This window comes from Filicampus tigris, chromosome 5 (genome assembly GCF_054856515.1).
Source record: "Filicampus tigris isolate MCC_2025a chromosome 5, RoL_Ftig_1.0, whole genome shotgun sequence".
Lineage (NCBI taxonomy): Eukaryota > Metazoa > Chordata > Actinopteri > Syngnathiformes > Syngnathidae > Filicampus > Filicampus tigris.
The window spans coordinates 618,215-632,376 of record NC_141221.1 but is presented as its reverse complement, the minus strand read 5'-3'; the positions used below and the strand labels follow the sequence as shown (position 1 = coordinate 632,376).

The following is a 14,162-nucleotide window of genomic DNA, read 5'->3' as shown; positions in this document are numbered from 1 at the left end:
AAAGTTTGCAAAAGATGTTTTCAAAAAGACTTCATGAAAAGCTGGAGACACTTTTGTGTTTTACGGGGTGATGTGACATCCAAAAAGAGTTTAGTTTTCATCACGTAACACTTGGCCAGAAATCCTGAAAGCAACTTTTGTGGAAATTAACCCCTCAGCCCGGCCCACAAGAAAAACGCACCCAGGCACAATGTTGCGACCCGATGACGCGTGAATAAGGCGCCGTGCGCGCGTGTTGTGTCATGAGCACTTTATTTACAAATAGAATTGAAAGCGTGTCAACACCCGCTTGCTTCCTTCCCGTGGCGTCGAGCGTGCTCGCTTGCCGGCCGTGATTAAAGTGCATGCAATCATCCTCGTCATTGTCGGAACAAGAAAATCGGAACACTTAATCGGAGAAGGGGACAACATTTGTTTTTGCCTGTGAAATTGCAGTTAAAATAGAATATATGAAAATAAGTAAAAGCTCTCGGTCAAATCCTTCGGTACAAATTGTGCGCTGCCGAGCCCTTTGTGTGCTAGATAGAATCCACGCGTCACCTCACCGTGGCGACCGTTTGTCGGCGTCTTGTCCGCGTTAGTCACATTGGCTGCCGACGGCTCCCAATGGTGCTCACGTGTCTTTGCCGTCTGAAGAAGAAGAGGAGGAGGAGGAGGAGGAGGGGCGGGCGCCTTTGGCCCCGCCCCTCATCTGTAGTCCTCCTTGGCCCAGTCGAGCGCGGCCGCCAAGTTGGCGAAGCCCAGCCGCGCGCTCTCGGCGTCAAAGGCGTCCAGCTCGCGCTCCTCGCGCTCCAGCAGATGCTTGATGCGCTCCGTGCGATCCTTCTGCACCGACAGCAACTCCTCCTCCATCTGGCCGCCGCCGCAACAACAACAACAACAACAACAACAACAAAAACAACAACACTCACGTGTCACGTTCAAACCTGATCCATTTCACATTTTACTTCCAAAAACAAGCACTTCCTTCCGGCTCCTTTTTGTTGGGACGTGACTGCAAAATTATAATCGAAAAAAAATGTGGGGGGTTTTTTTCCCTCGCGTGACCAATCTTGCCGGGCCGGAATAAAGGAACAAAACAGTTTTTAAATGGTGTCCCGAACATTAAGAACGAAGGAAGTTAGGCCACTTTAAAGACTGAAAAAGCGGGCCAAAAATGCCGTCAACTTGCCGTTCGCGTTCCCGTGAGCGAGCGTCTGTGCCGAGCGCTGTGCAGCTGTTTAGGGACAAGTAAGAGCAAAGAAACATTTTTCGAGAACGAGCACGTGTGCCATAAAAGCGCCATTGCTAGCCGATATGGTGGACGGCTCCCCTAAACTCCCGTTGCCAACCACGTTCAAACTTGGCAGCTTATTGACGGGGAAGTCAAGCCGAACATTTTCCCCCCAACACTATGTTCTCTGCAGGCCCACTAGTCTTAACGTGGCATTCAGATGAATATTGCCGTTATAAATACGAGTTGAATCAGCAAATTGCGTCCGCTTTTCGCCATCTCAGGGGGCGGCCATTTTGTCACTTCTGTCAACTGAAAATGAAATCAGTTGCTCGGGTAAGGACCAATCGCAGCTCACCTGTTTTCCCAAGCCGAGCCACGATTGGCCGTTATCTGAGCGTGGGCCTGCATAGAACATGTTCTTGAAAAAAAAAAAAAAAATGTTTGGGTCGACTTCCCTTTTAATAACAACAACAAAGAATTAAGCAATCGCAGTTGACGAGAGACTTTTTTGTAAAAAAACGTACAGCAAAAATGTGTTTTAAAAATGAACTGTGACATAACGCTTTGCTGTTGACTTGTTTCGGGTCAGTGAAAGCTATACGGAGAAAAAACATGAGGGGGGGGGGGGAAATGGACAACTAATTCCTGTATTTACTTTTCGTCTGGGGAAAAAAAAAAGAAATCAAAGTTCCCTATTTGGTGCGTGAGAAAATGGCCGCCCAACAGTAGCTTGTGCAAGTATGACGTCATGATGTTGAAGCGCCACGACCCCGCGCGTCCAGCAGAGGGCGACAGGCGACGCCACAACACCACCCGGCCGCTGGCTGCCTCCTTTGTTGTCTGCGCGCATGACGTCATCGACGCACGCTCTCCTTTCAGCACACACACAAGTTTATAAATCCCAACCGCGCATTCATATACACATAGCTTTCTCACACTATAAACCTGACACAATTTTGCAGCTTGTTGATCCTGCTCAAAGTTCACATTTTGGGGGACCCCAAATATTCTGGGGATTGAATTTTTTTTTTTTCCTTTAAGAATTCAGCCCTGACGCTAGTTTCACTTAGCAGCCTGAAACCCGCTACACGTGCCCATCGTGAGACGACTCACCAAAAGAAAAGCGGCATGAAGCTCGTGGTGAAACCACACAGGAGGTCGGCCATTTTGGCCGCCCCCCGAAACTCAGTGAAGAAAGCAGCCTCGGCTGTACGTTTCACAAAAATGGATTTCAAGCCAAGACCTACAAAAAGGTCTCTTGGAGCCATTTGCTCAACCATCAGCAAGAAGGCCATTTGGAACTGACTTTCCAAGTTAGCATGGGCGTGACAACGCACACATCACGCCTAGCAAAAAGCGCTCAATGTTTTTGTGTGACTCTTGTGTGGTTTTAAAACAGTGACTCAGTAGCCTGTCCTAGAAGCACACGTCAGTTCTGGCAAAAGCGAGAATCCATATATTAGCCATGTATTGTGCCATTTGCCTCAAATTCCCATGTGCCAGGACGCCAACACGCCTTTACCCCGACGCGTCTGCTCGGGTCCTTCCTAGCTGCTCACAGCTCTAGTCAGGGCCCGAGCAGTTTGGGGCCCGCGCGGCGGCCCGCTTACAGCGGCGAAATGCGCGTTTGTACCTTTTGCTCCAGGTGGGCGCGACGGAGCGAGACTTTCTGCTCGAGCTTGTGTCGCTCGCGCTCGTGCTGCGCGTCCGTCTGCATCTTGATTTTGCTCTGGTAGGCGTTGAGCAGCTCCAGCTCCTGCTGCAGCTGCTGCCGGAGCGCCTGGCACTCCGCCTCCTGGGACTCGTCCAGGCGCAGCTGAGCCGCCAAAACAAAATCACAACGTCAGCCATTCATCCCCAAAAACGTCATCTTGTGGAAAAAAAATAAAAAAGAATTCAATTGGTGGGGGGGAGGGGAATCGCTTTTGCATGTCTGGAAAATAATATTCTGCATTCGTTTTGGAATGAGGAAATTGTCTTTTATTGCTCCTCAATTATTGTTGCAAAAACAAACTTTTGTTACGCAAGAAAAAGTTATTTTGTGAGAAGACAAAGCGAGGAAAATTCTGTAAAATCGCAAACTAGTTATCAGATGAATTTAGATTTTTGATTGATTGACATTGTTTAACTTCAATTTGAGCATTTCCACAGTGAATATTGTCCGATTTCTGTAGTCCCCCATGCAAGCGGACTGATTACCTTCTCTTTTGGTTTTCCCCAAAACAAATCAGCTTTGACTTTGGATAGCACATCAACATTTTGGCCAATTTTCTGCCAGATGTTATGGAGCAAAGTAGTCACTCCGAATCTGACCGGTTTGAATGTTTGCGCATTCCCTGCCCTAAGGCTCATAATTAAAAAAAAAAAAAAAAAAAATCAAAAATGGTTTCGTTTTTTTCCCGTAAGGAAGGAAGGAAGGCGGCTCTCGAGCTGCGCCGTTGTGGGTACGCACCGCTTGCGAGGCCATCATGTGGTTGATGCTGTGCTCGTAGCGCTCGGCCAGGACGGCCAGCTTGCGCGTGTGCTCGTCCTTGAGCGCCTTGAGGACGCCCTTGTGCTCGCCCTTGGGCGTCACCTCCATCTGGTGGTGGCGCAGCGCCTTGTACTGCTTGCTCTGCACCTTGCACGTGTCCTGGAACTGCTTCTTGATCGCCAGCTCCAGCGACTGCACCGCAACCGCGACCGCAGCAGCAGCAGCAGCAGCAGCAGCAGCAGCAGCAGCAGCAGCAGCAGCAGCAGCAGCAGCAGCAGCAGCAGCAGCAACAGCAACAGCAACAGCAACAGCAACAACAACAACGTCACAGGCTGCACGAGCAAAATGCTTTTGATATTACCACAACATCATTTCATTTTCAAAAGGAAGACATTTTTCAACTGACCCGGAAAAAGTCCTTTTCGAATCACGTTTATGGTCATTTAAAAGGATTTGTAAAAAATACATTTTAAAAAGGCACGAAAACATACATTTTAGAAAAAAAGATAACGATTCACCAATTATCCAAAAACAATTCATTTGATGATTGATTTGTTGTCAATTAATCGTTGCACCATCTACTCCAATTTTTGTCGATGTAAAAAATTGTCCTCCGTAAACTTTTCATGTCAATTTAGGGCTGCGACTAACAATTATTTGGATAAAAAAAGGAAACACGTTTTCATTTCCATGCCTTTGTTGAAAAAGAGGAGCATCTGAAATTGACACGAATGAACAATTGACGGCGAAAAGCGGCAAAAATGCGGATCACTGTTTTGCAAAGTCAAAGCAAATGTTTCATTTGGATTCATCACAACGATCGTTGATGTTTGGAAATAATGTTCCGCTTTTGAATAACGTGATGGAAGTTTCCCCTTTTTTGCGGGACTCCACTCCACTCCACTCCACTCCACTCCTTAATGGCTCAACCAAATAATTGAGCGATTAAAAAGAGTGCTTAAGATAGCGGCGAGCTAGGGCCCGAACGCTTCCCGTCCGTGGTGCGATATGAGCCAAAGTGCGCTTTTGCTGTGGGTGGACTGCCTCCGATGGCCTCCGCCCGCCGGTCCGAATGAACCCACCTTGATGTTCTTGGGCTGCTGGCGCAGCTGCATGACGTGCTTGCGTCGGAGCTCCCTCTGGCGCCGGCCGTTGTACTCCATCTGGTTGTCCAGCTCGGTCTGGTGCTGCAGGCGGATCAGGTCCTCGCGCAGCTTCTGCAGGCTTCGCAGCTGCCGGCCTTCCAGCTCCTGCGTGGACTCGTCGTGGCGGATCAGCGTGGCGTGCTCCAGCTCCTTCTGGTTCTTCTTCTTGTTCAGCTCCTGGACCGCACCGCCGCGACGAGGACGAGGACGAGGACAATGAGCGCCGGCTTTTTCTCCACGGGAAGCGTGTTCTCCTCCCAATCGCTTCCCTCCTATCCGTGTTCGTGGGTTGCGGCGTGTGGCGAGTACCTCTCGCATGTGCTCCTGCTCCAGGCGGTGGCGGGCGAGCAGGGCGGCGCGCTTGAAGGCGCGCGCGTGGCGCTCCAGGCGCAGGCGCTGGCGGGCCAGCAGCTGGGCCTCCTCCTCGGCCTGCGAGTGCTGCATGTTCTCCTTGTGCTTGGACAGGCGCTCCTGCTTCTCCTTCTTGGGCGTGCTGGCGTCCTCGCTCATCTCCTGCCGGCCGCGGGCACGTCGTCACGCGAGAGCCGGCCGGCACTTTTCATGCAGTGGGAACGAACGCTTGCGCAAACGCGTGCCATTTTTTGCCAGCCTAAAAGGGGCCGTCAACAGGGATGACAATATGTCGCCTTGCGCTTTCTAAGCTAGCACAGTTTTGCTCAAAGCGAGCCTGTTTGGAAAAGTCAAAGACCGTTTGTCCAGTCAAGTCAAGTCAAGTCCAAAAAAAAAAAACAAAGAAAAAGTACGGCACTACCTTTTTGATAACGTCCGAGACAATCGGGAGCGCTCAAGCTAGCGTCAATTTTCAACACCACGTCTTCCGCCAAAGTATTTGCTGCGTTTTTTGGAGCGGCCGACCCATGCGAAGGTCGCGTCCGGTCGCGCGATGAAGGCGCTCGCGCGCTTTGCTCGACATCGACGGGAAAACGAAAGGGACAATTCGCTCGGCTGGAAGTTTGCGCCCGAGCCTTCAATCTTTTTCTTTTTGCGGGGATGAAAGAAAATTGCCACTCATCGGGCAAAAGATCCAGGGGCGGGAGGTGTTAGCGCAGCTTACCTCCTTAATCTTCTCCTTGCACAGTTTGTATTGTTTCTTCTGCGCGTCCAGGAACGCGCTGAGCTCCTTTTTCTGCTGCGCCACCATCTGCTGCTGGAACTTCCGCTCCTCGGCCAGCGACGCCTTCACCTGCGCCGGTTAGCATGTTAGCGCCTTAGCGTGTCACGCTTTCAGGAAAGTCTCAGTGAAGCAGCGTGTGGCTCAAGGTGAGTCTCGCTTTTTTTTCCCCGGAGTATAGCTCCTCGCCTGCGCGCATTTCCCCAAGGTTAGCATCATTTTGCCCAGTCCTGGTCTACGCGGCTGTTTGCGTTTCCCCGGTGCAGGTTTTTTTTTTTTTTCCCGCCGAGGCGTACCTCCTTGTCGGCGTGCGCGGCGTGCCTCTTGGCCAGCTTCTCCAGCTCGACGTAGGCGGCGTTGGCCTGCGTCTCGGCCTCCTTGTGCAGCCGCAGGCGGTGCTCGTCCATCTCGGCCTTGAGTTTGTTCTCCAGCGCGATCAGCTGCTTCTGGTGTTGCCGGCGCATGCGCTTGTAGCCCGACATCTGCTCGCGCAGCTCGCTCTCCTGCTCGTGCTCGTGGAGCTGCTTGGTCACCTGCCACGCACAAAGGAAGAAGCTCTTCACTTCTTTGCCCCCCTTTTCACGATGCGCGCGCATTTTGCATCGCTCTTTTCCATCGCTCTTTTCCTTCTTTCAACTTTGACGCGAGCCATCGCGCGACTTGCCGAGGGTCCGCTTCTTTCCTGCGACAATCAAATTGGACCGCTTTTGCGGAGAGCGATCGAAGCAAACGTTGGGAGGCCACCAAAAGGCAGGGAACCCCAAAGACAACGTCCGGCCCAGAGGCGCGACGATCGATCGATGATCGTGTTAATGGAGCCGTTTGCGGCGTGATGGACGAATTGCCATTTCAAGTTATATAGCGAATATTGTGAACTGCAGCTCGTCACCAGTAAAAAAAAAAGTGCCCGTTTCTGCCGTCATCCAGCAAAGTGGACTGATTGTGTGAAATGAAAACAAAACATTGACTTTGGAAAACAATCCACAGTTGTGCTTATATTGTGTGTGGGGGGGGGGGGGGGGGGGTTTCCAAGCCAATTGATCCACAAACTAACCAACGGGTGAATTGATTAGGAAAATCACCGACGGTCAAGCCAAGGGCGTCGACGTCAACGGCGTCAAAGAACATTTCAAGCGTCAACGTCAAAAAGCATCCAGACTCGCTTTGCTGAGCAACCTCCCAAAACGGGAGGCAACTGGCTTTGCCTTGGCTTTTTCTTTTCTTGCCTTTCCAAAATGTTGCTTTGACGCTCACGAGAGTCGACTTTTGTGACACTCAGCCGCTCGCGCTTTCCTCAACCTCATTCAAAAGATTCACAAAACTGTTCACAACAGGCCACTTGTGCCACAATTGCGCATTTTTCTCTCGCACACACACAGCAAAACACTCAAGTGAAGGTTCCCAGTTGAATGTGAAAACAAGTCTTTTCTGATGTGCGCACGTTGCCGTGAAGCCAAGCATTGCAACTTGCGCGCGGACGGACGCCTCTTTGAAGACACTGGGACACCGCCGACACTTTCCTCCAACAGCACTTTCCGGATCAGTGCAGATGTGAGGACATTTTGCGCACGGTCCCACACGGAGCCTCCCAAACCAAGAACAAAAATGCGGAACATTTCGCCGGCAAATCGAGGCGCCGAAGCGTTTTCCTTCCACCTTTGCTGACCGATCGCCGCGGCCCGATGCCGGCCGGCCTCTCCGAAGACGCCGCCGGCGTTCCTCCCAAAACCGTCGTCACAAAAGACCTTTTCGCGCCATCGTCGCTCACAACGCACGCTCGCACGTGTGCTCCGACCGCTCGCAACAAAAAAAAAAATCCAACGCAAATTCACGCCTGACGTTCTACGTTCCGACAATGCGGCCGCCGCACGTGCACGCTGGAATCCTGAAGGGGGGAGGCGGGGGGCGCGGGGGGCGGACCTGTCGACGGAAGGGCCGCCGCGCGTCCTCGCCGCGCATCTTGCGGTACGTCCCCGGCCGAACGCCTCAGACCCAACATGGCGGCCAAGCGCGGCGGCGGCGTGCGGCACCCCGGCCCCGGGCGGCGTCCTCTGGGTCCCGAGCGACCGAGCGACACTCGGGAGCCGTGTGCGCCCGCCCCTGTGCCCCCCCCCCCACCCCCCCCCCGCCCCTGGTTGGCGCCCAGGACACGCAAAAGGGAGGCCAAAGCGAGCACAGAGCGGCCCTTTGAGCGGCGCCAACGCCAAGCGGCGGGCAGCAGGTGGGTCACATGAATACTTCATTGACGGGAGCTCGGCGGGGGGGGGGGGGGTCGAGCGGGCGTCTTAGAGAGGCGAATCGCGTTAACCCTTTTGGCGCCAACTGCCTTCCTTTTGGCCGCAACAGCGATGAGCGCGGCAAATCGACGACACTTTTGCTCATCGATGAGCGCCGTCGCGACGACTCCTTTGTTGTCGTCAAACGTTCTCTGCTTTCTGGCGTCCTCCGCGAGAGCAGACGGACGCACGGAGACCATGGCAACAGTGGATACGAGCCCGACGCTGGCCAACAACCAAACCTTTATTACCCATTGCCCCCCCCCCCCCCCCCCAATCAGCCCATCCCTTTCTACTTTCAACGTTATTGCGCTTGTTTTTCCCGTCAGGTTTGGACTTGCTAAGGGCGGCGCGAAGGTCCCGGCCGGCTTGCGTCTCGCGGCCGTTGTCTTTGGCAGCCTCGGCTTCTCCTCGCTTCCGAGAAGAACCCAAACGCGCGCAGCCACGTCGCAGACGTCATTTTGTCCCAAAATGCCCGAATAAGCCTTTTCGTCTGCGGCGATCTGATTAACGAGCGACATAAGGCCTCCGCGTAAAGTTTTGAAAATTCCCCACGGGGTTGTGCGCATGAAGCCTTTTTCTTCCCCCCAAGAAATGTGGCCACCTAAGCGCGGCCGGCGGGCACGGCTCCACAAAATCTTTCTGGGCGTTTTTTGGCGCGGCTCGGTCGGGAGTCCAAATTGCTTTGGAGAAAGGCGCTGGCTATGTCCTCCTTGTTTGACCCGCAATAACCCCTGCGTCCATTCTGAAATCATCGCCTCCACAATTGCGACGAGGACGCTTCCATCCCGCCATCGCAATGTGCGCAGACGCCTGCGCGAATGCCCGGCGCCCGTCTCTTTGTCCACCTGCCTGAGGACGCGGCAAAAACAACATGATGTCATCCGACAGCGCACGCGCGCACTTTCTATCACTCACACACCGCACGCACGCCTGCACAAACAGGTGCTCCACTCACATTCGAGCACACAAATAATACACACATACTCTCACACACTCGCACTCGCGCACACACAGGCAGTCTGAGGCACGCAGCGCTTCTGCGAGGGTTAAAAAAGCCCACGTGAAAGCCCCGCGACTTACTACAGCTTGTTTCTATGACAACAGACGAGCGAGAGAGACACAACCAGAAAAAGAGAGAAAGAAAAGTGGCGCAAGGAAAATCACGGCCGCTCGCTCCAACGTAGCAAACACGCCAGGACGCGGCCGACGCCGGCCTGCCGAGACGTCCGCCGAATAGCTGGCGCGGCCCGTTTAGGCGGCAAGCTGCGCATATTCAACGCTGCTGGCCTTTCCAAACGAAAAAGAAGAAAGAAACCGAATCTGGTAGCGGTCTGGAAACGAGCAAACCGTGGACCTACTTTGACGCTGAGACGCGCACATACTGTAGCATCTTCCACAGCCCGTTTAGGCACAACGCAAGCAAGCACGCGCACGCGCGCGCGCGCGCAGACAACTTGCACCGGTGCCGCCGCCGTTTCGAGACAAATCAAGCCCCATGGCGAGAGAGTAACAAGACGGGCGGTTACGGCTAACATGCTGATGCGCGTCACGCGGCCTGTTTAGGCAGAAAACTCCACGTGCTGCTGCCCACACGCCATGCCTCAAATGTAGCCATGGTGGGGAGGCCAGAAAAGAGCAAAATAGGAGGGGACGGATAATAAGCTGACTTTGAGATGTTCACCGTGCGTTTCCCGCTGCCCATTTGGGCGGCAGACGCCACCTACTGCGGCCCCACGTCACTTTAAGCTAAATCGAGCCAGCGCTACGGAAAGCGGCTGTGTGAGGTTACACGGCCAATATGTTGACATGTCCACTGAGTATCCTATGCAGCCCGTTCGGGCGGAAAGCTCACACCGCCGCCGCCACGGGTTCCATGCCTTCCCAGCAAGCCTTTGGCAAAGTCGGCCGGGAATGTGTTCGGCATGACTCACCAGGGATGCAGACTTGATGGTGGCAAAGCGGGCCTGGTTCTTGTAGTTTTGGGCCTGGCCGCTCTTGGGGTGAATGCTGTCGTCCCATTTGTACTGCTGCTCCTGGCACACAACAAACACAATCATTTTTTTTTTTTTTTTTTAATCCAGGCAAAACAGTCTGTAAAAACCTGAGTACCCCTACACAGCCCGTTTAGGCAGAAAACTCTCCCGGTCGCTGCATTTGTTACGACTTTAATTCATCAAGACAAAACGGAGCCGGGTAGCGGTTTGGCAAGGAAGCAAACGCAGGGCGCGGCTACCGTTGTGATCGAACGTGGACCGAGCACCTCGCGCAGCCCGTTTGGCCAGAGGGCTTCAACTGCTGCAAGCACGTTTAGGCATCAAACACATTTTGTCTTCCTGTCTCAAATGCCTCGAGATGAATTCAAGCTGGCAACGCCGGGGAAATAACTGTGATGAAAAAAATCCCGACACGCTAACTTTGGGTTGTCCGCTGACCACTCAACGCATCCCATTTAGGCAGAAAACTGCACCTGCCGATGCTCACCCCCCCCCCCCCCCCCCCCCCCCCCACGCACCCCTTTCCTTGCTTGGAGACAAATAGATCTCGCCTGGTCGTAACAAAAGGCGGCCTTCTGTGAAGTACCTTTGCAACATGCACCCCACGCAGCCCGCTTAGGCGGCAATACCTTGTCGTCGTTCGTGGAGGAGTCCAGGGTGCCCCCGTAGTCGTGCGGGTGCATGACGCTCATGTCGTCCAGAACCTCCTGCAGGCTGTTGACGCTGCTGCTCTGGCTGCCCGTGCTGAGCGACGTGCTGGGTACGGAGTGGTTGCTGCCCAGGCTGTTCATCTTGCAGCTGGCCGCCTCGCTGTCCTGCCACATCACAAAGATCACATCCACAAAGTCACATATGCGCATGGCCGTCTAAACGTGTGTGCGCCCATTCCATTCGATTGATGGATGGATGGATGGATGGATGGGAGAACGGATCGGGAACGACGGACGCTATGTAAAACCATTCCGCCGTGAGGCCAGCGGCTTGAAGCGAGCACGCCGGGCCTCTCCTTTGGAGAACTTTTACAGGCCTCTCCGTTTGACGGATGCGCTGAGCGTAAGGCGAAGGCTAAACGGGCGCCGCGCGCGCGTTACGGTCCCACCTCCTCGTCCTCCTGGCTCTCCCCCACGGGCCCGTTGTGCTTCTCCTGGTAGAGGATCTTCTTCATCTTGCGGTACTGCAGGTTGTCCAGCTCGCGCACGGCGTCTTTGGTCCTCTGGATCAGGTCCAGCAGGATCCTCGGCGGCCGCTCCCGTCGCACAAAGTCGTGCTGGCGAAGAGAAAGAAAAACAAAGCAAGTTGATAAGCGCTTTGGTTGGACTCGCTAATGCGGCAAAGTGCCACTAGAGGGCGTCTGTGAGTCGCACAGGAAACGGCTTTGGAGTGCAGCAACGCTTTCTGGCACGTCACGTCGCTATTTCCACCCGTGCCTCCAAAGGACATTTGCGCTTCATCCTATCAACTGCCGACGGCATAACGCCGACATTTCAAATTTTGCCATGTTGGAAAATCACAAATAACGAAAAAAGGCACAAATGCAAAGCAAGAGTAAAAGAAAACATCGAAGACATGTCTCAACATAAATGCGTGTTTTTCATATTATATATATATATATATATATATATATATATATATATATATATATATATATATATATATATATATATATATATATATATATATATATATATATACACACACACACATATATATATATATATATATATGTTTTGCTATTCCGGATACAGTCAAAGAAAAAGGTTAGATCAAATATTTTGCATTCATTTGGATTGATCTCCTATTTTGGATAGAGTCAGATCAAATAGGCCGCAGTACAACTAAGAAAACGAGAGAAACACCCATTGAGGGATTCATCTATTACTTTGGAGAGAGTAAATAAGGAAAATAAAATACAAAAACTGAAAAATTCTTTGCAGCTAATGATTTTGGAAAATTGAATAAAATAATACAACCCAACATTGTGACTTTTTTTCAGCATCAGTCACTTGAAATAAAAGTGAGAGAACATTATTAGGGCAGGTTTTTCTAAACATTGGATGAATGTATTATTTCCATTGCATTAGAGTAAGAAAATATAGCGCGTGCGCAATCATTATTTTGGATGACTGGACTGGGGAATGCCGTCATGATTATTGTATGGAAATGACCCCCCCCCCGCAAAAAAAAAAAGACTCATTTTTCCTTTTCATTTTTGTGCACGAGTGGAAACGCATCTCAGGTATGACACCTTTGAAGAAGTGCACATTTTGGAAGGCCAACCGGCCGGGCGTTTGGGCCTCCGTCATCACAAGCCGGCGCGCTTGTCGACTGTCGGTCCCGCCAAGCGCGGCCTCTCTCGTTATGAGCCGCTTGTTTGACACGTGCGGGCGCCTCTCATTTGGCCTCTTTGACTGAACTAACAATGTTTGTGACCCGGTCAACCGGCGGAAAGGACCATTTGTAATCGCATTTTAATCCCGCTGCCTTTGGCCTCATTTCACAACCCCAGCGGGAGGCCGCCGCCGCATTTCAGGAAAAGGGACGAAGGAAATTGATAAATAGATCTTTTTTTTAAAAAATGTTTGTTTTTTGGCCCGCATTTTTTGTAGACGATTTCAGGTTGACAAAAACTCACTAAATTCCTCCAATGCAATTCAACTATCCAGGGCTTTTCGCCATTGGTGGCCCAGCCCATCACGGCAAGCGCAAGAGCACGGACGGCTCCGCTGTACAAACGTGTTATTTTCTACACACGGGGTCGAATATAGTTGGAGTCCACAAGTTTCTTGTGGTGTATGAAATGATTGCTGCTTGCTGACATGACACCCTGAGTAAGCAAGTTAGGCGCTCAGTGCTACATACAATGAGATAGTGTCAACACATTGGTACAACAAAGCCCATTGAAGCATCAAGAGCTCGGCGCATTTCAAAAGGGACCCGCCGGCCACAAGCGACTAACGTGCGGGTCGAGTCGCGGCCCGTTTAGCGTATATTGCAACCCGGCCGGCCCCAGCGGGAATTGGCCAGAACGTTCAGATGACTCACTCCGGCCGGGCCTGCCTTTACTACAATATGAGTTGGGCCTGATTTTTTTTTTTTTTTGGGAGGGTGGGTGGCGATTTGGATGATCCCCGATCTTACAAAGCCCAGTTTCGACACATCCGAGTCCACGTGACAGGAAGTGCGGCCGCGAGCACTCACTCGCAGCAGCTCCCCCGACGAGGGGCGGTCCTGAGGAATTTTCAGTAGGCAGTAGTCCACAAAGCTCCGGAAAGGGTCGGACCTGCGTACAGAGGAACAAGCGCGTTACAAAATAAGATTTTCTCTGGCGATAAACAGTAATCAACAATAGACATAAACATAGAAGTTTGCAGTCGGAATCGCTGGCGGCAGCCCGTTTAATCTCAGAGGTGGACCGACCCCCCCCCCCCCCCCCCCCCGCCCCCACAAAAAAAAGGTGAATGACGGATGACGGAAGAGTACCCCCGTCAGAATTTGGAGTCAAATGCCCAGCTCTGAGCATGGGTGTCTTTCGTATCATCAGCAATACATGAATCTTAATGATAAAGACAAAAGACAAAAACAAAGCAATATGTATCACGACAGACAGCTGATCAAGAAAAGAAGTGTCATGTGGCTTCGACTTTTTTTTCTTTTTTCTGTTAACACAGCCAATAAATAACGCAAGCGGGAGTTGTTGGCAAGCCACAGCGGATATGGCATTTCACCACAACCCCTTTTTTTTTTCCCATTTTTGTGCCGCACAAAAGTAAGACCAAGAAAAATGATTTTAGATCTGTTCTCCACTGTTGGTGATCCTTTCCCCTGTGCAACTCAATCAAAAGAAAAAGAAGAGATTATAGAGCTGAATCAATGGGGTCTTTTTTTTTTTTTTAAATGCCAATGATTGAAAGTGGGGGAAAAGG

General features: G+C 51.9%; 1 protein-coding gene across 7 annotated transcripts in view; it reads right to left on the bottom strand.

Annotated features, from left to right (window-relative positions):
* Nucleotides 1–235: 235 nt before the first annotated feature.
* taok3a (TAO kinase 3a) overlaps nt 236–14,162 on the bottom strand; it is a 35,152-nt gene continuing 21,225 nt past the window's right edge. For 6 of the 7 annotated variants that reach the window (XM_086031909.1, XM_086031912.1, XM_086031908.1 and 3 more), the window contains 11 exons: nt 13,438–13,519; nt 11,339–11,506; nt 10,869–11,054; nt 10,177–10,278; nt 6,263–6,499; nt 5,910–6,038; nt 5,144–5,347; nt 4,772–5,011; nt 3,669–3,881; nt 2,850–3,032; nt 236–852 (listed from right to left, as the gene is read on the bottom strand). In XM_086031909.1, the coding sequence (XP_085888035.1) occupies nt 688–852; nt 2,850–3,032; nt 3,669–3,881; nt 4,772–5,011; nt 5,144–5,347; nt 5,910–6,038; nt 6,263–6,499; nt 10,177–10,278; nt 10,869–11,054; nt 11,339–11,506; nt 13,438–13,519 (1,909 nt within the window). In that variant the 3' untranslated portion in view covers nt 236–687. Of the gene's footprint in view, nt 853–2,849; nt 3,033–3,668; nt 3,882–4,771; nt 5,012–5,143; nt 5,348–5,909; nt 6,039–6,262; nt 6,500–7,886; nt 8,030–10,176; nt 10,279–10,868; nt 11,055–11,338; nt 11,507–13,437; nt 13,520–14,162 lie in introns of those variants that run through there. The other variant, XM_086031913.1, reaches the window with a different exon arrangement.